The sequence below is a fragment of the Passer domesticus genome, chromosome 20 (genome assembly GCF_036417665.1).
Source record: "Passer domesticus isolate bPasDom1 chromosome 20, bPasDom1.hap1, whole genome shotgun sequence".
NCBI lineage: Eukaryota > Metazoa > Chordata > Aves > Passeriformes > Passeridae > Passer > Passer domesticus.
In genome coordinates, this window is record NC_087493.1 from 4,847,005 (window position 1) to 4,868,094 (window position 21,090).

Genomic DNA, 21,090 nt, shown 5'->3' on the forward strand with positions numbered 1-21,090 from the left:
AATGCATTTCTTTTGGGATAAATTCAAACATCACTGCATGAAAAGCATTCCAGACAAATGTTTTCAGGAATTGCTGTAAGAGTGCAGGACAGAGTGCTCTGTTAGCTAAACCAGTCAGCTTACTCACAGGTGTAATTTTAACTTTTTTCTGGTTCCTAACCTCTGATAAAAGTTAAACCTCCCCACACCCCTCCCCAATACTTAACATATTTAATGAAAACAATGTTTAAAAAAGAACACATATTCCTGTGACTGACTATATCTATTTTTCTGCCTTTTCCAAGCCTCTCTTGGTGTCCTCTGGGGTGTATCTGAGGAGTACCTGCCCCTCTGTGCAGTTATCCATCAGTTATATGAGGAGCAGCAATGGCTGGCTGTGTGTGGGCACCTGCAGCAAATCAATTCTGCCTCTTGGTTTGCACAGGCTGCTGAAAGATTTTCTGTCAGCTTGGATCAGCTCATTGAGCCACTACCAACTGAATTTTACTGATGAAACCGTTGTGGAATAATGCTTGTGGAACCATCAAACAATATTAAAATAATGGTAAGAGAAAGAAAAATATTTCCAGGATTAATTCCCTCTGCAGCCAGAAGTTACTGACCTCTCCTCTGTCACTGCTGGCACTCTGATGGATGTTGCTGCAGAGCTTGAGGCTGTTTTCCAGCTGCCTCTGGAAATGCTGGATGTTAAGCACATCCTGGTCCATTGCCAGTGAAGGGCACTGTGTGACAGTGACAGGGTGTGATGTGTGTTTCTGAACTGAGGAACTTGTTCATCCCGTAGTGGGACAGCAGCTAAAAATGTCCTTGAGGAGCTGAATCAGTCACACACTGCTGGCACAGAGAGAGCTCGAGGTGTTCCAGAGACCACGATCACATTGTAATCACCAACTGATTTCACATCTCTGAAAGAAGGAATTTCTCTTATTTGTCTGAAGGAATTTCTAAGTGTGCTGTGTGAAATACAAGTCAAGACAGATTTCTACTGCTCTTTCCAGTGTTGCACTGTACCTGTGAGGAAGTGTAAAAACAAATAATAATTCACTCTCATTGTATTAAAAGTAGAAGCTCCAGGGTGAAATCCTCAGTGACATTCTGTCATTATCAGCCTTCTCGTTCCTTTAGTTACTTTTCCAGGTTTAATTTATGTTGCCATTAGGAAGAGGTGTTGGATATCAGTCATCCAATGTTTAATTGAGAAAGAGGGCAGTGAGGGAAACCCAGATGTCTTGCTCATCTCCCAGCAGATGGTGCCATTGTGAAATGTAATTTATACCCAGACAAACTGGGCAATCCAGAGTTTCTGTAAATTGTGATTTGTGAAACTTCCAGACTTCTCAAAAAAAGGCAATGTTAATTTCTTTAATGTTCTTGTAAGTATTCAAATCCATGGAGAACAATTAATTTTTTATTCTTCGCTAGGGAGGTATAAAGAGATGCTTTAAAAACAAAAATAATTGATGCAAATGTCCCACTTTCTAGAGAAGACAATATACCCTGAAAATGTATGTAGAAAGAATTTGTTTAATCCACAGCTCACCAGGGATTTGTCTAGACTTGGGAAAACAGCACTGTTGTTATAGTTCTATTATCTGCGAGTATACTGAAACAGGAATTGGTAAGTAAGCAAAACAGGTCACAGCTGTAAGAAATCAAAGCAATATATGTGTCAGGAATGGAGGGATTAGAAATCAGAGCTGTTCTTGATTTAGTTACTGGAAAACTTGTCTTGACTTCAGTGTAGATAGACATCGATTTCTGACTTTAAAAATTTTTTAAATAAAATTTAGAAAAATCCTGAACATTTGTAGATAGTCCTCTATAGCAATCAACTGTATTTAAAATCAGTGAACCTACACATGAAAGTATGTGGAGCCTCCATGATCAGTGACAAGATTTCTGAGCCCAGAAATGTTTAATCCATAAACCAGCCAGTTAGGACTGGAAGGCGACACACACAAAGCCTTCATCTTTTCTGAAGGAAGTGAAAGTGCCACCAGGAGTGGGCATTTGAGGCTAGGGGCCCCAGAAGTTTGGCTGAGCTGGTGGGTGAGGTGTGAGGTGTCCGTGCTGGGGCTCGGTGCTGCGGCTGCTCTCTGCTGTGAGCACTGGCCACAAACAGCTGCAGCGTGCTGGGAACTCCGAGCTGCCTTTCCTGTCGTAAGGGACTGCCTGAAAACACTCTGTTTGCAGAGGGAAAAAATTGAAATTCTTATTCAGCATTTTCCCTTAGTTAGGGAAATAGGCTTTGCCTCTCATTTCAGCAAAGCTCTGTTCAGTTGCCAGAGCTGGTGGCTCTTAGGAAATGTCACATGTGAGCAAGTAGCAGAGCATCCAGCCAGTAGAAACAGGGATTGTGAATTCCCAGATGAGGTTTAGTGTGTAAGGGTCCAATTCATTGGCAGTAGATTAAATGTGATGATTCCCATGAGTTTCAAAGGGCATGCAGTCAGATTATAATGGCTATTCTGGCTGCTTCAGAAGGTGTGTTGCATTTCTGAGGTCAGTCCTGCTTTTCCCACAGATGTAGTAGGGATTGAATAGAGTTTTTTATATTATGTGAATTAGACTAAATTTGATCTTAGGTAAATCAGAAATATGTATCTTGAGAGATGACAATAAAATGGCTGTTAGGAAAATATGCATTTGTGTTACTGGCACAAGTACTTTAAGTTTACATCCTTTAGGTCAATGTGGTTTCCAGTTTAAGTGCGGAAGATGGTATCAAAGTGTTCTTGTGTGTTTGAAATGTTTTCCTCTCAAGTTTCTTGTCATTTTGGCCTAAATTCCTGCAATAGAATTTAATTCTTAGGTTTCGGTCAATAGCAGCTTGATTTTCCTCTCCAAGACATGCTGAGGCTTGTCAGGAACATGACAGTTTAATCAGCCTGTAGAATCTTGTGAAATGGACTTCACTTGGGAGTGACATCTGGCAAGAGCCTCCATTAAACCTCAATCCTGAGCTATTTCATCCTAAAGCTGGCCTTTCCACTTGAACCTGGCTCTGACCTGAACTCTGCTGAAGGATATTGGCCCACCCTCACCCTCCTTCCCCCGCTGGGGCTCAGAGGAACATTTGTCCCCCCGTGGGAAAGGCTGATGTGGTTTTGCTGAGCTTTTTATGTCCTGCTGAATTCTTCTACGGGGAAAGGGGGAAGGGGAAAATCTCCTTCCTTCCTATTTTTTTGTTACCAATAGCAAAAGTTGATTTACCTTTGTTCTCCACCTGCCACGTGTCCTCCTACTCTTTTCCTTTACCTGTCTCTGGGGACCATGGTTGGCAGCTGGCCAGGCCACCAGTCTTTTGTTGGTGGTTGTTGCAAACAGCCTGGACTGAGCAGGACAAACACTATGGCTAGTTACCAGCTCAGTCTTAATTGCTGTGACTATTGTGCCATTCTGTAAAACAGCCAGAGAGGCCTCGTTCTTGCAGCATTGTTAAATAGATGAGTGTTTTCCTTCTGTTTCCTTTTGTAAAATTCCACGCTGGTGTGGGTAATACCATCATTGATGTAGACTTATAGCTTTAAAATAGTGGTTTGGGGGGAAAACTACAGCTTTCATTCACCCCAGGAGGAAAGAAAGGGATTTCATATGAACAGTGAGGCTTATGAGAACTGTCTGCCTCATTTATGGACTTCTGTGGATGTATTTTGTATTGTTTTATGCAGTGTTTTAACAAGCCTGGAAAATGTTGCTGGAATTAAAGGAAAGCATTGGCTCTGTCCACCGGGGAAAGAACAAAGAGATTAAGAGCTGAGCACTCAGTTTTCAACAATACTAAATCACAGCTTGGGGAGTTCTAGGTCACAACTTGAGAAACTTTCTGCAGGGCTTGGTTTCAACTCATGTTGTCCAGCCTGTAGGTTTCAGTCAGTATCAGGGCTGGAGGGAATGGCTTAAGTGTGACTTCAAAGTAGGCTGATATACGGGGAGGAATATCCCGGACAATGGAGAAGCATTCTCTGTTTCAAACTGTGCCAGTGCTGCTGCAGATTTCTGCTGGGAATTGGAACTCAATCCAATTCTTTCCTGAGGGGGTTTAAGGTTTGTGATTGTGTGTCCTTTGTGCTGTCCTAACTGCATAAAATAAAATCTGGGTTTTGATAAGATCCATGTTTTTGATATATCATGGTAGTATGAGAGATCCACCTGTCAATATTCTAGTCTCACACAACAGTACCTCTGCTTTTTGAGATAATTTGAATTTATTGTGTAAACTACACAGGTAGTTCTTTGCTACAGCAAAAATGGAAGACCTAGAAATGGAGGTAAAAGGGGGAAAATGAGTAATTATGTACATCTATTCTCTGAAAGAGTCTTCAGTTAGGAAGAAGGGAAGTATTTGCTCAAGTATCTGCTGAGGTCAAGTAGCAAAGGTAATTTGTGTTCCTAAATGGTTAATCGTGACTTAAAAATACCCATATTGACAGGAACTGCAGGATAATGTCATTGGAACTTCTTGTTTTTTTAATACACCTTAAGAAATTAAACAAAGCAAATGCATTTGGTAGCGCCCTCAGGAAAAGTCCAGTCACTTCCTGACCAGTAATCTGCCTGGGAGCAGCAGATACATTCTCATTGTTTGCCATTTCCAGTTTCCAGTAATGGGAACGATTACTTGATCCAGCCAGTTTCTGCTGAAGATCTGGGAAAACGTACAAATTTTAATGGCAAATTTTTATCTGTTTCCATAAAACAACAAGGGGAAAAAGCATAACGTGATTTTGGTACCTGGAGGCATCACCTCTGATAATGAATATTGTTTTATTTTGGAATTAAAGAGTCTGCTCTTCAGGAACGAGATGTATCTTGCTCTTCTGGTGATTTTCTTGCAGTGTAAGTTTGATAACTAAATCTCTGGGTGGGTACATGTATTTCTGGTTTGTCTGGGGTTGGTTGAGGCTTTTTATGGTTTTGCATTACTGTCTCTCCATCTGTAAGCTTTGAAAATAACATTTCTTCTCTTTTTTTTTTTTCCCCAGGTTCAGAACTTTACGCTCAGGAGAAAGGTAAAGGTAGGGAATGGTAAATTTTTGTTGTTTTATTGGGGTTTTTTAATATAGAAATTTAATATAACTAATTTAACTAATTCCTCAGTTGGTATGCATCTATAACAGAGTTTATTTGGATTTGCTGTACAATAGCTCAGTATGAAATTTGGCTATATGAAAAAAGGGCTTACTTGGTGTTTCTTGGTACAGTGTTTAAATCAGAGATGTGCTGCTTATACCTTAATAAAGGTGAAATCTTTGCTAGAGTAATTTGCTTTACTGAGCCACTAAAGAGGTGGCAGACAAAATTAGCATTTTGTTTTGATATATAAAAATCCCTGTCATGCCCACAAGGAAGGATAAAATTATAGAATATAAGTTAAGGGCAATGTCTGCTGCTCTTGCAAAAGAATTGATCATGATTGAGCAGAGTTCAGAAATCGTGTTCTGAAAGGAACATGTTTACTTTTTATCTTATTGTCCTGCTGGCTCCCAGCACGTACATTCTGCATGCTTCCTTTTTTCCATCACCTGGGAGAAATGTTTGCTCCTTGCTGTCACGTGGTTTACTCACATGTAAAGAAATTCACAGTTTTTCACTGATTTTATGGCCCAGATTCTCTCTAGCAAGGACACATTATAAATAGCTGGGAAGTGTGCAGGACAAGGGACTTTAGATGCAGGAAAGTTTTTCTATTTGAGTAGAAATTTCTAATGCAAATCCTGACAAAAATGGACATAGCCCAGAAGTGTAAGTTTTAAAGGAAGAGAAAGTGAATGAACTAATACATCTTTCTCTATACTTGTTCCTCAAGATGTGAGAATATAAATATCAATTTTACCAGGAGCCTAACAGTTGTAACATTTAAGCTACAAATTCTTTTACTTGCTGTGGTTATAAAACCAGAATATATTTCTATGCACATACATTTCTATAACATATACATATTTGTATAAATACTACCATGAGCTTTATTTCTAAAAGCATTTATCAATTTAAATGACAATATTTCTATCAAATTAAATGTAAATTAAAAAATTTATTTTTGTAATTTAAATGTGGCAGCTTGAGATAACTGTGTTACATTGGACTAATTTAAAATAAATATAATTTTTTTCTTTTATATTTTCTATCAAGTTTTTACTTTCAACAGAGTTGAAATCAAGGTTGAACCACCTGGCAAAGTGAAGAATGGAGCTCCGATGTCAATCATCTGCCACGCTGATATTAGCAAAAACAGTGATTTCCAGCTGAAGCACAATTTCACATTCCTCAAGGATGGGAAGCTTGTGTTTATGACCATATCAGACAAAGAAGTAGCACGGTATGAAATACCAGCGGCCAAATCTTCAGATACAGGAGACTATGAATGCAGGGTGAGAGCGGGCGCCAAGCTGCGTTCCAGTGAGACCATCCATGTCTGGGTAACAGGTGAGTGTGCTGTCAGACATGGCACATCAGACACAGAGGGAGAACAGCCTTGCAGGGAAGGAATAATAGTGCTTAAACAGGGTCTCTTGCAAGGTGTGTTTTATCCTTGACACCACAGTACCTGTTGAGAGTTTGGTACTAATCCCCCATGTTAAGGCACAGAAATGAACTCAGGGCCCCAGGGCTCCAGGACAGATCAGTGCTAGTCAGGAACACAGTCTGTGCCACCATCCCCACTATCCTGAGCCTCTGTTCCCTAGAGTAGAGAAAGAATTATTTGTGAAAGTTGTGTCCACCCCAATAACCACAGTGAGGGGTGGGCAGATTCCTGGAAATGCTGGAAATAACAGGGATGCTCAGGGTGTGAGAGCCATCACCAAAGCCAGCATCAGCCATGGGCCACTTTTGTAGACAACGTTGTCTCAGTCTTGCTCTTTCATCTCTTATGAGAGCAGAGGCCACCTCCATCCATACACTTTCTAGATGTGTTCTTGACTGCAGGTGACATTTTCCCCTTGGAAAAGCATCTTGGACAGAATTTGTCAGCCCTGAGTAGTTACATGATCATCTTTTGGTTCTTGCAAACTATTTGCAACTGTTAATCAGTATAAATCATTCCCACAGTCATCAGAGGTACTGTTTATTTCTGGATTATGCAAAGCTCTGTGTCTTTTCTTGTTTTCTGTTGTAAGGAATGACCAAGCCAATCCTGACTGCTGATAAAAAAGAAGTTTTAGAGGGTGAAATTGTGAAATTACGTTGTGAGCTGCCAGAAGAAGTACCTCCTTTAGAGTTCTTTTTCCGGAAGATAAAGACAAATTCAGAGCCTATAGAAAAACGTATACCTGAACAAAACCAAAATTTTTCTGAAATGGAATATTACGTTGAAGCAGGCGATGATATTTTACAATTTGATTGCTTTGGCAAGAGACAAGTAAGATCTGGATGGGAAAGCTCCCAACATAGCAACAAAACGCTTGTTACAGTCAAGGGTAAGTTGTTTAACTTTTCTTTTTACATTTCTTTGCTAGCTAGAGATAAAAATTGGGTCACATATTAATAAGTATATCAATCTGTTTATATGTATTCTCTTGCAGAACCATTTATAAAGCCCACTCTGATCACCAGGCCCTCCAATAACATTACAGAAGGAGACCACATAGAATTTGAATGCTCAACCGTGGTAGCTCAAATGCGTGGCATTGAAATCATCTTCCAGAAAAACAGAACAATACTGAACAGTGTACGAGATAAGAAACTTTTGAAATACTCTACACTAGCTACTCAAGAGGACAGTGGTGAATACCTGTGTAAGGTGGAGCAAGGAGCAGTGTCTAAAATCACCAAACTGAATGTCTTTGTGTCAGGTAAAACCTCTAGATTTTACTCAAAGTATTAATATTTAAATTTGGCAGAACTCGGGATCCAAGTGTAACCTCCAGATCCAAGTGTAAATTTTCTGTAAGTTAAAGGCTGATTAGATTTTAGTTTCTGATTTTTGCCCACCTATACTTCCCAGCTAAAATAATATCCTCAAACAATCTGTGAAAAGTGGTTTCAAGCAAATGCTAAGTTTCTGTTTTCCCTGAAAATAACACAATTGTTTTGTTCCCAAATTATAAACTATCAGTATGTCCTTCATTCTGTATACTTTGAGATAAGTAGTCATATTCTTCCAGGCTCATTTTGAATGGATCAGCTCTCTTTTTATCTTGCAGAATTATTCCCCAGGCCAACACTGTCTGCTTCTATGACTAAGTTGGATGAAAATAAAGATTTAATTTTGAACTGCAGCATTAATGGTTTACGGAGAGCCAACTTCTCCATACTAAGGAAAAGTTCCAGTGGAGACATCCTGCTGAAAAAATCTAGAGTCTTGGCAATTAAAGTTAATGTGAATGATACTGGATCTTACACCTGCAAAGCTGAAGTAAAAGGAATAGTCAAGGAGAGCAAACCTGTAAGGATAAGCGTTTATGGTGAGTTGACACAGAGCTTAGAACCACCAGGGTGGGGGAAGGATCTAAACCAGAAGCTTATAAATAAGGACATCTGTTTACAGAATCAGTCTCTAGTCCATGAACTAGCAGGGTGTCTGTTAGTTCTTACAACATGAATTTCTGTGGGATGTGCTTTAGCTGCAGAGGATTTGGTGTATTGTGATATAATCAAGTCATACTTTCCAGGGCTGGCCCTCGGAGAAGGGGTTGGAATGGCTTCCTGCTGGTCCCTGGGTTCTGCTAGGGACCAGATAAACTCTCATTCACTGCCATTTGCAGGGCCAGGAACGTTCTGCAAAACTTTCACATTGATCTGAAGCTTTCTCAGTGTCTGCCTTGAATCCCTGCCCCTGCCCCTCCAGGCAGAAAGCCAGGAGAGCCAGAGGTCATCTGCTTGGCTCTGCTCTAGAAAATCCAGGGGTTCATTGCCAAAAGCACAGCCCCCTCAGCAGCTCTGAGTACTCCAGTGCCCTTCCCTCTCCTGGAACAGGCACAGTGGCTCTCCAGTCTGCCAGGGGATGAACTGGATTGTTCACTGTGCTGCTGGAGCAGGGCCCTGAGGAGGAGCTGTGCAGTCTCTCTCAGGTCATACATGGAGCAGACTTGTTCCTTGGGTCAGAACTGCTTTTGGAATTTGGATGATCTACAGCTATGTCACTGATCCTTTCCTTGTTTTGCTTCATATTGTCCCTGTATGCTGCTTTATTCAAATTCAAGTATGTTCTATTATCTATGCTATTGATTTATTCAAATTCCCCCATTTCCATTCTATTGATAAGAGCTTCCCAATATAGACTGTGTCTGCAAACTAGCTAAATATTGTATATTTATGTTTTCTACAAAATAATATTGTGTCTTTTGGCTTTATGCAGTGTAATTTGCAACATTTTTTTTTAAATTCACCTTTTAGCTCCAGTCTCCAAGCCAACTCTTTCCGTTGTCAGCGGCTCACCAGAGGTGGTATTAGGGAAGCCTCTACAATTAATCTGTCATTCAGTGATGGGAACACCACCAATAACTTTCACATTCTACAAAGGGGATGAAATTAAGAAAAATGTGACTAATGACACATATGCTACGTTCTTGGATGAAGATATTGGACTAAATGACAATGGAGGGTACAAATGTGATGCTAGAAACAATCACTCCAGTGGTGTGAAAACTAGCAATATTCTAAATGTCACAGTGATAGGTAAGTCTGTTTAATTCTTCTTCTTCTTGTCTAATGTAATATTTAGAGTTTTGAAACCGTAGCAACAAACAGTGGACTAAGCAAAATGGATGTGAAATGTTTACAAGTTCTTGCTCACTTGAGTTAAAATAGTTGCCTATCACAGCACTGTAGTCCAGGACCAGAGCAAAAGTCAATTCTTGATCTTTGAAAAAGAAGAGGTAATTTCTCTCTACCAAGGAGTTTTCAGCTTTGCATCCTAGTTTAAACCCAAATGGTGTTGGTCTCAATAAGATAAACTTGTGGTTAATAGGCTGTTTTCCTTCTGAGTTTTGACACTGAGTTGTGTATGACTAGAACAGATAAATCCAGAATTTTTGCATTTCTTCTGAGTCAGTTGGATTATTGCACTCTCCACTTGCTGAGCTCCCAAACAGGGCTTTTAAATACAGTATTTGCATTCACCCAGACTACAGCTCATTAGGACTCACCTGAAATTCATCAATTCCACCATTTACTAACAGTAGAGAGAAGCTAAATGATAAAACTCTGAAGAATTGTATCTAGGGAGATTTGAAGTCAAGGTATTTTGAAATAGCAAGGTACAAATAAACAAGCACAAATAATAATTTTAGTCCATTAACAAGTGGATATTTCTTTGCTGGAATTGGTGTATCCCAGCTGTCAGAGCTGTGGTTTGGGATGTATTGTGACACTGTTTAGAAGTTCTGAAGAGAAGGTCATTATTTGGAGCCCTGTTAGCCAGTCTTCCACAGTCCATCACTGGTGAGGTGGTGACTTCAAATTCTCTGTATTCTGTCCTTTCTGGCTGTACCAGACCTGGAAAAGGACTTATGTTTTCCAGAGCAATTCTCTCTGTCAGGGGCTCAGTCTTAGTAACCCATGTCTTATATCTAAATCTGCTTCCTAACACAAATACAGCTTCCATGGCCACCATCTTTTCATGTCAAATCTGGTTTCCTTCCTCTGCTTCTGTACCAGTGTTGCTTTAATGATTCCTTCTTTATAACTGCCTTGTGTTATCTACAGCTCTTCCCCAAACACATTTATAATATTTCCAGAGAATTTTTCTTTGGGAATTTTAGCAAAACCTGCTTCATATCCCAAACATTTTGCAAAGCTGCCGATATTCTACATGTCTTGCATCACACAATGTGTGTCCATTTTCTCCCCTTGAAACAAAGACTGAAACTCATCTGCTCCTAGGCCAGTTCTGTGTATGCTCATGTGCTTCATTTGTAAACCAGCAGACTTAAAATCTATGGTTTGGCTATGCATATTCTTACAACTTCTTTGAATGCAAACTAACTTCTCTCCTTGTGTTTGCTATCTTCTGTAACCATTGAAATTTGGGATTTGCTTATGCCTTTGGAGAACTTGATCCATTATCTCCTGACTCCCTCAATTGTATATTAAAAGTTACAAGAACACACTTATCACAGAATTAGCATAAACCAGCATAACTCTACATAACTATGAAAGCAGAACTACATAAATTGCACCATAATTATTTAAACAATGGAACTGCTGAGTGTATTATTTCTGGAAATTAAATCATTTGTAGGCTGGGGCCAGAGGGGCATCTGAAGGTTTTGAGGAAAGAGACTGACTGACCTCTCTGGAATGGATATAATTTTTTCCTGTGTCTGCTTTGTTTCTTTGTCATGCCCTCTCTATTTCTGGGTCTATAAAAATATTTACTAGAGGATGCTGTCTGGCAGAGACTGTTCAGAAAGATTAATACTGTGCATTCAGTCTCTGTTTAACTAAGCATTAAAGCAAGCATTTCTACAATACAATATTTTGTCATCAAAGTTATTTCTAATAGTGCTAATATTTGCTTTCTTTGTGCCTTCCTCTGTAGTACCAATCAGGGATGCCAGTTTGGGCAGCGTTCCGTATGGAGAAGTAGAAGTTGGCAGTGATGCTGCTTTCCTCTGCTCTGTGAAGGAAGGATCTTGGCCAATTGACTTCAAGTTTTTTAAAAAAACTGATCATGAAGTTCTTCTACACGAAGTAAGGGAATATTCAGACAGAACCATATGGCACAAGAAAACAATGAAGAGGAAGGACACAGGGACCTATTATTGCATGGCTTCAAACCGAGCCAGCGTGGACGTGAGGAGCCGTCCAATAACCATCAGTGGTGAGCTCCTTAATGATAAGCTGCCAATTCTGTCACCTTTACAGGTCAGGCCATCTGATTTGAGATGTTCCTCTGTATAACTCCCTTACTGGAGTGGTGAATGCCACCTTACTGGTGGTTTTTGTTCCACTGCTGTCAGAAGTCAGAGAGATGTCTCTATAAACTGAGGTTGTCCAGCTTAGAAATATTAATTATAGAAAAATCAAGGGGATGCCCAAAAGCCAAAGGAGCAAGATGCAAGCTAAAACCAAGCTGTTGATCACACGCTTGAGCTTTTGGTCACAAAGGAGAGGCTCACTAGAAAACTTGGCACACAAGTCTCTTCCAAGATCTTCCCCAGTGTGTAAGAAGGTTGATGTGTAGTAAAATGAAAGGTCAGGAACTACAGAATTTGGTAGTGCTGACCTGTCACTGTAACTACTCTCTTAAACCTGTTTTTCTTATTTGCAGTCATCTTAGCAGCTTGGCAGAAAGGAGTCATTGCTGCATTTGTCCTGACAGCCATGGCAGGAGCAGTGGCAGTCGCTTTATGGTGGTTTCTGCGTAAGAAGAAAAAGGGTAAAGAATTGTTCCCTTCTCTTTGTGTGGGGACACGTGTGTTACAGTAAAACTTGCATTTGTCTCAGCTGCAAAGGCTTGTGGGGGTGAGGCTTCAAAGATGGCTAAATGCAGTTAAAAGAATCTACTTAGAAATGCTAGGTGACTTAAATTAGGCTGCTGAAAAAATGTGCTGAAGCTTTCCAAGCAGCATGTTGGGCAAAACGTGTAACTAATAGTGCTGGGCAGGCCCTAGGGAAGCAAAGGTTATAAAATACAGGCCAGAATTACACTGCTCCCATGCAGCCCTAGGTCTGAAATTCAGCCTCAGGCAATGTAGAGGCAGACAGGGCCTGAGGTTTCTGATCCCTTATGGAGCTATAACAATTTGATTTGGGGTCCAAACTCAGGTGTATTTGAGCTACTTCTCTAGTCCTCATGAAGCAAACTTAGATTATTAGTTTATGGGATTAGGTTTTTTTCTTCCACTCTGTAATACAATTTCATTTAGGGATTTGTCTTTTATCATTAAGGTATTTTTTAGGTCTAGTTATTTCAGAAAATAAATATATCTGATTTATCCTGTGATATCCTGTACATAGCAAATTATTTGGGAAAATCTGGAGCATTTGGATGTCCCAGATTGCTTAAATTATCTAGGTTAAAATCTGGGGTTTGGGATCTAGGGTTCTCTGTGAAAGAGAGATTTAAGGGACCTAGGAGATAAACAGGATATTAGACATGAGGTAATTAATTTTGTGATAGCCAGGAGAAACTACTCTGACAGGAGCAGACAATCACTATATTTTTGTTTTTAATTTTTACTTTTAAATTCTTTACTTGTACAACCTATTAATAGAAGTTTTGTTTTTCTCTGTCAAGCTAAAGGACCATCCATGGAGATGTCTGGGTAAGATGCCTTCCTGTCTGGGTTTCGGCTGGGATAGAGTTAATTTTCTTCTCAGTAGCTGGTACAGTGCTGTGTTTTGCATTTAGTGTGAGAATAGTGTTGATAACACTGCTGTTTAGTTAAGTAGTGCTTACACTAAGTCAAGGACTGTTCAGTTTCCCATGCTCTGCCAGGGAGCAGGGGCACAAGAAGCCAGGCAGGATCGTGGCCTGGACAGTTGACCCAAACCAAAGGGATCTTCCACACCATAGAGTGTCATTCCCAATAGAGAAACTGGGGGGGATTTGTCTGGGAGGCACTTGTCAGTGCTCAGGGCTGGGCTGGGCATCAGTCAGCAGGTGCTGAGCAATTGTATTGAGCATCACTTGTTTTTCCTGAGTTTTACTCCTCTCTCTCTCTCTCCTTCTATTATTATTATTACTATTATTATTATTACTATTATTATTATTATATTTTACTTTATTTCAATCATTAAACTGTTCTTATCTCAACTGTTCTTACCTAGGTTTTTCCTTTTTCCAGTCCTTCTCCTTGTGTCCCTGGGAGTGGGGTGGGTGAGGGAGGACGCTTGGTTACCAACTGGGCTAAACAACAGCAGCCCTTTTCAGCACCCAGCGTGGGACTCGAAATTAACCACAGATCTGACCAGGGCATGTTGAAACAAGTTTGTTACAAGCATTCCTTGTGGTTTGACAGCCACTGGCCACACCGTGTTGATTAGTTTGCTCTCAGAGCTGTGATCTCCAACACCTGGCTTGCACTACTGCACCCTGTTGTGTTCGTTGCCTTCGGGGCAGGGCTGAGGGGTTTAATTGTTTTAATTCACCTGGGCGTGTCTCAGCGCTGCCATCACCTGTGCGTGGGGAGACACCTGTTGGGAACTATTCACAATTGCATCTTTTACCCGATTCCTCGGGAAACCGGCCTATGCAGGACAGACATCTTCCCACAGCCTCCCTTTCTTCTCCAGCCTAATTACCAGAGCATTTGAGAATTAGGAGAATTTTGAATACACTTGGGATGTTGGAACCAGCATGGTTCTATTGGTAGGAACCAGCAGTGGCTGAACGTGGTTCAGCTCTTGTTTAGGGTCAAAAAATTATTTGTAGTTACTCCAACCCCCACGACAGGCACAGTGGGCACTCAAACTCCAGTAATCACAGACACTGTCACTACTCACCCCAGGGGTGGGTGATGCAGCTGAACCAGAGGACCACCCCCTGTCTGTAGCAGTTGCCCCTCAAAAAAGGAAAAGGAATGCCCAGGAAAGATGGCTTGTTTAGTAAAGAAGGACAAAGCAGGGTCATAACAAGAACAGGAGGAAGAGGCAGAACAAGAGGCACCTCACCCTGCCCCTGAGTGAGCTGTGGGATATGCAAAAGGATTTCAGCCATCATCCAGGTGAGCACGTTATCACCTGGATGCTCAGATGCTGGGATAATGGGGCTGGTGGTGTGGAATTAGGGGGTAGGGAAGCCAAGCAGCTGAGATAATTTTCTAGGGAAGGGTGAATTGATAAAGTGATTGGAAAAGTAACACAAGTCCTCAGCTTCTGGAGGCAGCTCTTGTCAAGAAAAGGTATTTCTTCAAAGAAGATGTTCTCTTTCACCCAGACAAGTGGACCATAACAGAGAGAGGTACTCAGTACAGCAGAGAACTAGCCATGCTTAGAGATAGATAATTTATTACAGCCCAAACAACACATGGTCACTCACAGATCCAGATGAAGCGTAATGTGCACACAGCATGTATCAGGAACGTGTACACCAGAGTGCACCATCATCGTGCACCAACTCACTGGCAGTGTTGTCTGGAGACACAAAGAGGCACCAGTGGTGGAGACAGTGGCTTCCCAACTCTAGCAGTACACAGAAAAATCTCTTCCTCCCTTGTCCCTGCTGTGGAGAAGCCAGTTGAGCAGCTGAAAGAGGATCTAGATTCTACTCCCCACATTCACAGTCCAGAATCTCAGCTGGTAACAGAAAGTGTCCTTTGGTCAAGGGAGGATATTGAGGGGACACACCAGGGGAGACCCTGGCTTTTTCTGCAGGTCTACAGAGACAACATGAGGAAGTGGGATAGAAATTCCACTTCAGCCCTACATGAATTGCAAGGAAGAACAATCACAAGAGGGGTTTCTTCCAGGAAAGCTGCCGCTGTGGTCTGCAGTGGGCAGTTCCTCAGAGAGAGTGGAAGGGCTGATCTTATTCCTGATCCTCTGGAAAGGAATTCTGCTCCATTTTCACAAGAAGCAAGTTGCATAAACCTATGACCAAGACTAGAGGGGCCCTGCCCCCAGCCTTGTGGAAGAGAGGGACAGCCTTGTTTACGGGACTGTGTGGATCACGTGCCCCATAACGTCAGCCCCCCAGGAGTATAAGGCTGTAGCACACACGGGTGCACAGTGCACCCTGATGTAATCAGGCTGTGGAGGGCCAGAACCCACTTATGTTTCTGGAGCAGATTCCAAGAGCTGACTGCTGGAGGCTGAAATCAGCCTGACTGGGAATCAGAAGCCCCCACTGGGACTGGCCCAGGGGTTCCAAGGGCAGAGACAATCTCAGGAGTGGGTACTGCAAGGACCCAGAAGAATCCTGGTGGGCTTACAGTGCAGCAGCCTTGGAGATGGAGGAAATGAAGCAGCTGCCTGGTCCCACCTCTTGGAAGACCCTTCTTGCAGGGTTACTGAAGGTTGAATAGAGGAGGTGCTGGTCGCTGTCAGAGCACAGCCCCGCGGCAAAACCGCGCCGAGCCTGGGGCTGTGGAGCTGCTGCTCTGGGCATCCCTTCTTTTCCTTGGGGCTTCTCTCTCTCACTCTCTCTCTCTCGTTTTCATTGCTATTATTATTATTAACTTCATTTGAATTATTAAACTGTTCTTATTTGAATCCATGGGGTTTATCTTTTCCCAGTCCTCCTCCCCATCCCTCCATGGCAGGGGAGTGAGTGAGTGGCTGTGTGATGTTTAACTGCATCTGGGGTTAAACCACGACACCTGCTTTATGATAGTGGTGCAATATTTCTGTGTGTAAAGGGCTGTATGCCTTGCTCCACATTAATACAGCGTGTTAATACAGTGCACATCTGCAGACAATAGATGGTTGTGCTTCATGTTCCACCTGCTAACACAACAACAGGATGAGGAAATACTCTAAAAATAGAAAAAGAAAAGGCCAGTTAAGTGAAATACAAGAATATCAGGTCTGTATATGAGTGCATTTAAATATGGAATAAAATTGAAAATACAGAGGTCTTGAAGAAGAATAATGCAATAGGGAACATTTTTGACCTTAAAGTTTCCTTGTGTTTCTCCTAAAGCAAAGGCAAAATTTTCATTAGTTTCAGTGGTTAAGAATATGTGGTAGTCAGCATAGACAGTGACTGATCTTTGCACAGAATCATGTTGTTGGTTTTATTGACTGGTTTTGGATAATTACATCAAATTTTATTGATTTGTTTTTCAGTTCTGCCTTGGCTCCAAACTTGACAAGTGAAAAACTAACAAGACCACCCAGTGATGGAAACTACTATTCAGGTAGGTTATTTTGCTATAAGACTGTTAGTAAATTGGTTTAATTAAACATCTAATTAAAGTTCTGGACTTCATAGTTATTGTTTGGATGGGGCCCAATGTTTTGGGAATACAGAGGGATACCAATAACATTGTCCAAGGTATCTTCTGTCATTTTGTCTTTGTACAGTTTTTATGAGCACGTCTTACACAGATTGGTTTATAAATCTGCTCAGACACTTCTCCCAGGCAATCAATTGACAATATCACAGATGGAGATATCATGGTAAAAGAAAATTACTTTCTGCTTTTGACACAGCTGCAAGAAAATTATTTCAGAGAGGAAATTTGAGCTGTGGCACATTGCCCTGTGATGTGGCCACAGTATAGAGATGTTAACTTGCCTGGGCACCTTTCATTGCAGGACTTCAGTGCACTTTGCAATGACAGGTGGGCCTGATGTTTAGAGCACCTGACATAGACAAAGTTGCCCCTTGGGTGTTTGTTAGCTGATAATTTAAAAAGCCACATTCTTCCCACCTGAATGTCTAGGTGGGAGTCTAAAAGTAGAATGTGTTATATAGAAATATAGATAATGACAGTAGGAATTGCAGCTGTGTAATTCATTTATTTCATTGGTTACAATAAACACTGTGTCAGCTCATCTTTGGCTTTCATATTTTAGGATCAGGTTACATTGAAGATAATGAAAACCACATGAAATCAACAGATGACAGTAAAGGTAATTCCATAGTCAAACAATAGATTTTAAAATTATATTATAATTGAAAGTCTTGATGTTTTCTAATGGCAGTAATGATAGGGCCATCCCTTTTCTCCCATGGCCAAAATGACACCAATAGGACCCTTTTATCTATTGCCTTATGGATTGTAATTAGCTGTGCTGGATCCCAGGCCATCTAATGTTGGGTGGTATAAAAATACAACTTATACTCAAAATATTAAGTTCTATATAACAAATATTCCCATTTGTTTAAAAAAAAAACCAAGATTTTGTACAGATTTCTCCTTCTTTTACCTCTCTGTCATTTCTTCACTTCTCTGGATCTTGAAATATTTAAGAATTTAATCTAAAAATAACCTGCTATGAAATCTGAATAAAATAATCTGCCAAATCTGTTCTGCAGGATTTCAGTCTGAATTACTGTTGTGGTTCCTTCCAGCTCTTACAGAAATGTGGTAGAAAACTGTCCTCACCCCACTCTAAAAATAGAGTAGAGAGCAGCAGCTGTTTCTTGTGTCTGCTGCAGCCAGGTAGCCAGTTCCTGTCAGCCAGTGGCCCTGCTAAGTCAGATGTCTGATCATTGCCAGGCTTGCTGTGGGTGTTGTGGCAGAGAAGCGTTTTGAGGAGGAAAGTGGTTCCATTCCAAATGTTTTATGTGAGGCTTAGAGGCAGCTTAGGAGAAAAGTGCTGAAATGGGCTAATTGGCAAAGCAGAAATTTGGAGAATGGGAGGTCATGAAAGACATAAAGATGGCTTGAATGTGAGGAAAGTGCAGAATGGGAAGTGTCCTGCCATAGCAGCCACAAAAAACCAGAAAGTAATGGCAGGGAAAGGGAAGAGCAGCTGGAGCAGGAATATGGGAGGAGCTCTGGTAATTCCCTACTCATTTTGTGTTGTGCCACTTTTGGAAGTGTTACATTGCAAGTAACAGTTTTAGGCACAATTTGCATGTCCCACAGTTTCAGAAATCTGCCTTTAGTCGGTCTCCTGCCCTTTGGAGTGGGATGATCCTCGGGAATGGGCTGGCCTTACAACTCAGCAGAGTAATTCCTGCCATCAGCAGGGCCTGGTCCCATCACACACAGTCAGCTGGGACTCGTCCACTCATTTCAGTGGCAGCAGGATCAGGCACACCGCTCATAACAAGCATGCAGTCCTACAAAGAAACATTTTCTTGATGTTTTTTGGGGCAGGACCTGACCTTGAGAGTGCTGAGGTGGATTACACTGAAGTTGAAGTCTCCACGCTTGATCCTCACAGAGGTAATAAACTCTCCAGCCTCTATGGGTTATTTTTGGGAGCAGCTCTGGGGATGTTGCTGCTCCCTGGCACTGGCCTGGTATTGGCACCTGGGGATGCCAGGGCTGTGCTTTGTGTGCTCACAGTCTCCTGCCAGGAGTGCTTCTAAACCTGGCTGGTGCTGCTGTTCCTGCAGTCCTTCCCCTGGGATCATTCCCACTTACAGGAGGTCTGTGTGGAGCAAGGCTCCCAGCTGGAGCTGTGGCCCTAAGCAGAAGGCAGTCTGCAGTGAAATACCCATGTTAAAGAGACCAAATTCACTGAGGGCCACTTGAGGTTGCCACAGGGTAAGATAATGGAGAGAACAGAAACCAGTGGAATTTCCTCCTTTTTAAGGAACTGGTTGAAGGGTCAAAGCTGTCATTCACTTGTGGTAGAGAAGGGAGACCAGTGTTGATTTAGTCTCTTAGTCTGGAGAGGCCTGGAGACCATCCTGAATTTTGTAGCACCTTCAACAGAGAAATGAGGATATTGATGCCCGGATAATTTTGTCCTCCTCCCTGCAGTAACCAAACCTCAGAACGTGGGGCTGAGATACATGCCTGCAGCCTTGAAGGAGAAATAGCCATGGAAATTTATTCACCACCCAAATGCCCACTTCAATCATTCTTTGTCATCTGGAGAACTCCAATGCCATTATGGCCTTGTGTTGAAACCTGCTAAACCTTTCAGAAATTTGCAAAATCTCCAAGTACGTTGAAGTGAATAAACTTCTCTGCAAGAGAAGTTTATGCTCTGCTCTTCCTTCTTTGCTTCAGCTGAATGAGAAGCAGACTGAGGAAGAAATGGATAAATTTCCTTCTTCCTGCTAGGAAGGACTAGTCACTTATATCAGAGCCCAAAGACGTGATTGTTTAGCTGTAGCACAGATGTCTGGGCCAGAGTGCTCACTCTTCAGGCCTGGCCGCCGAGCCCTCCTGTCCTTTTTGTTTTCACTTCCTGGTATCATCCATCACAGAGCCTTCCCTGTGCTGGAAGCAGGCTATTTACCCACCTCTGCTGAATTCTGCACTGAAGGACCAGAGTTGTACTCTTCTTCAGAATAGGGCTAATAATTGTTCCAACTGCTTCTCAGTGTGCACTACAATTCCACAATGGTGGTGTGCACACCATTCCACAATGGTGCAGAACAGTAAGATATGACAGTGCATTATTTAAATTAAAAGCCCCATTAAATTCAAGATCAACATCTATAAAGACAACATTTTCATCCATTCTTGATATATAACACTATTCCTGTAAATCAGACTAAGTAATAAGATAATATCTGTGCTCTGTAGATAGAACCCCATTAAACCACAGAATAATGTTTACTATGGTTTGTAAATGAGACCAGATTATTTTAATTGAGTGCTGCCTCATGCTACAGAGCTATGCATGGCACACAGAACACTGATAGACTCTGTAGGACTGAACTGTGTTGAGTGTACAGAGATATGAACAGTTCCCTGATCGATTTCCTTTGCTGCCCCAGGACACAGTGGAGTGCTTTAGTTATGGAAATGGAAACTGCACTGAAAGTATTTAATGTGTTCCTCTCTGAGAGCATCCTGAGGGTGCTGCTTAAATAGAAGGTGTTGTGTGAAACCAAGTTATCTCTGGAGCTCTGCACTGCCTATCACAATGAAAACAGGATGAGGTTTATTCTTGGGAAAAGAGAAGCAAAGCCAAGTTTCTTAATATTCCCTTGTAATAATCATGTACACCCACAGAGAGAATTTGGCCACAGAGCTGCTGCTGATTCTTCTGTTACGTTGGTGTTGTTGTAAGGTTCTGTTCCCAGTCATAATATTCCTTCATGTCTGTGTGTGGGTACGACCAGCCCTTCCTAGGGAACAGAACTTTCAGATTATCACCTTGCTCCAAATCCCTTTTACACCTCTTCTGATTCCTCCTGTTTTCTGAAGGAAGACAAAGCAAATCACATTTACCTTTTCTCTGGGCACACATTGTTCATCCAGCAGCTACACACAGTCTGATTCTTTCTGCCTTTTGAGGAACTGCAGATTTCTTTGATCTCTCTGGCCTAACCTCAATTTAATTTATCTTTCCAATCATTTGTCCCTCCTGCACTGTTGTCAATGTCAATACTAATGTTTTCAGGAGCAGGAGAGTCATATTTTGTGCACTGTGAAAGGCCACTGCAATAAATGCTGCAGTATCTAAGATGTAACAGTTGCCTTTTTGTCCCTTCTGGGAATTGGGATTGATTGAATGTCACTTCAAACAAAGTTGAAATTATTGTAGAAGAATGAACACCTTGTCTTTATCAGTAAAGAATTACTTACATTTGAAAACACTGGTTTACCCTCTTCTTCAAATAAT

The 21,090-nt window shown here is 41.5% G+C and overlaps 1 protein-coding gene and 1 long non-coding RNA gene across 11 annotated transcripts in view; one reads left to right on the plus strand and one right to left on the minus strand.

Annotated features, from left to right (window-relative positions):
• The first annotated feature begins 4,505 nt into the window (after nucleotides 1–4,505).
• Nucleotides 4,506–21,090, plus strand: part of PECAM1 (platelet and endothelial cell adhesion molecule 1) — a 31,523-nt gene continuing 14,938 nt past the window's right edge. For 7 of the 10 annotated variants that reach the window (XM_064395429.1, XM_064395431.1, XM_064395432.1 and 4 more), the window contains exons 1-13: nucleotides 4,507–4,839; nucleotides 4,986–5,018; nucleotides 6,133–6,426; nucleotides 7,119–7,418; nucleotides 7,524–7,793; nucleotides 8,145–8,405; nucleotides 9,337–9,618; nucleotides 11,483–11,764; nucleotides 12,215–12,322; nucleotides 13,184–13,211; nucleotides 16,675–16,745; nucleotides 17,407–17,463; nucleotides 18,660–18,728. In XM_064395429.1, coding sequence (XP_064251499.1) covers nucleotides 4,806–4,839; nucleotides 4,986–5,018; nucleotides 6,133–6,426; nucleotides 7,119–7,418; nucleotides 7,524–7,793; nucleotides 8,145–8,405; nucleotides 9,337–9,618; nucleotides 11,483–11,764; nucleotides 12,215–12,322; nucleotides 13,184–13,211; nucleotides 16,675–16,745; nucleotides 17,407–17,463; nucleotides 18,660–18,728 — 2,089 coding nt within the window. In that variant the 5' untranslated portion in view covers nucleotides 4,507–4,805. Of the gene's footprint in view, nucleotides 4,840–4,985; nucleotides 5,019–6,132; nucleotides 6,427–7,118; nucleotides 7,419–7,523; nucleotides 7,794–8,144; nucleotides 8,406–9,336; nucleotides 9,619–11,482; nucleotides 11,765–12,214; nucleotides 12,323–13,183; nucleotides 13,212–16,674; nucleotides 16,746–17,406; nucleotides 17,464–18,659; nucleotides 18,729–19,271; nucleotides 20,093–21,090 lie in introns of those variants that run through there. The other 3 variants (XM_064395433.1, XM_064395428.1, XM_064395430.1) reach the window with 3 other exon arrangements.
• Nucleotides 7,236–14,574, minus strand: LOC135284109 (uncharacterized). Its single transcript, XR_010349614.1, has 2 exons — nucleotides 13,713–14,574; nucleotides 7,236–12,303 (listed from the first exon to the last, which is right to left on the minus strand). It is a non-coding gene; the product is annotated as an uncharacterized LOC135284109 (long non-coding RNA).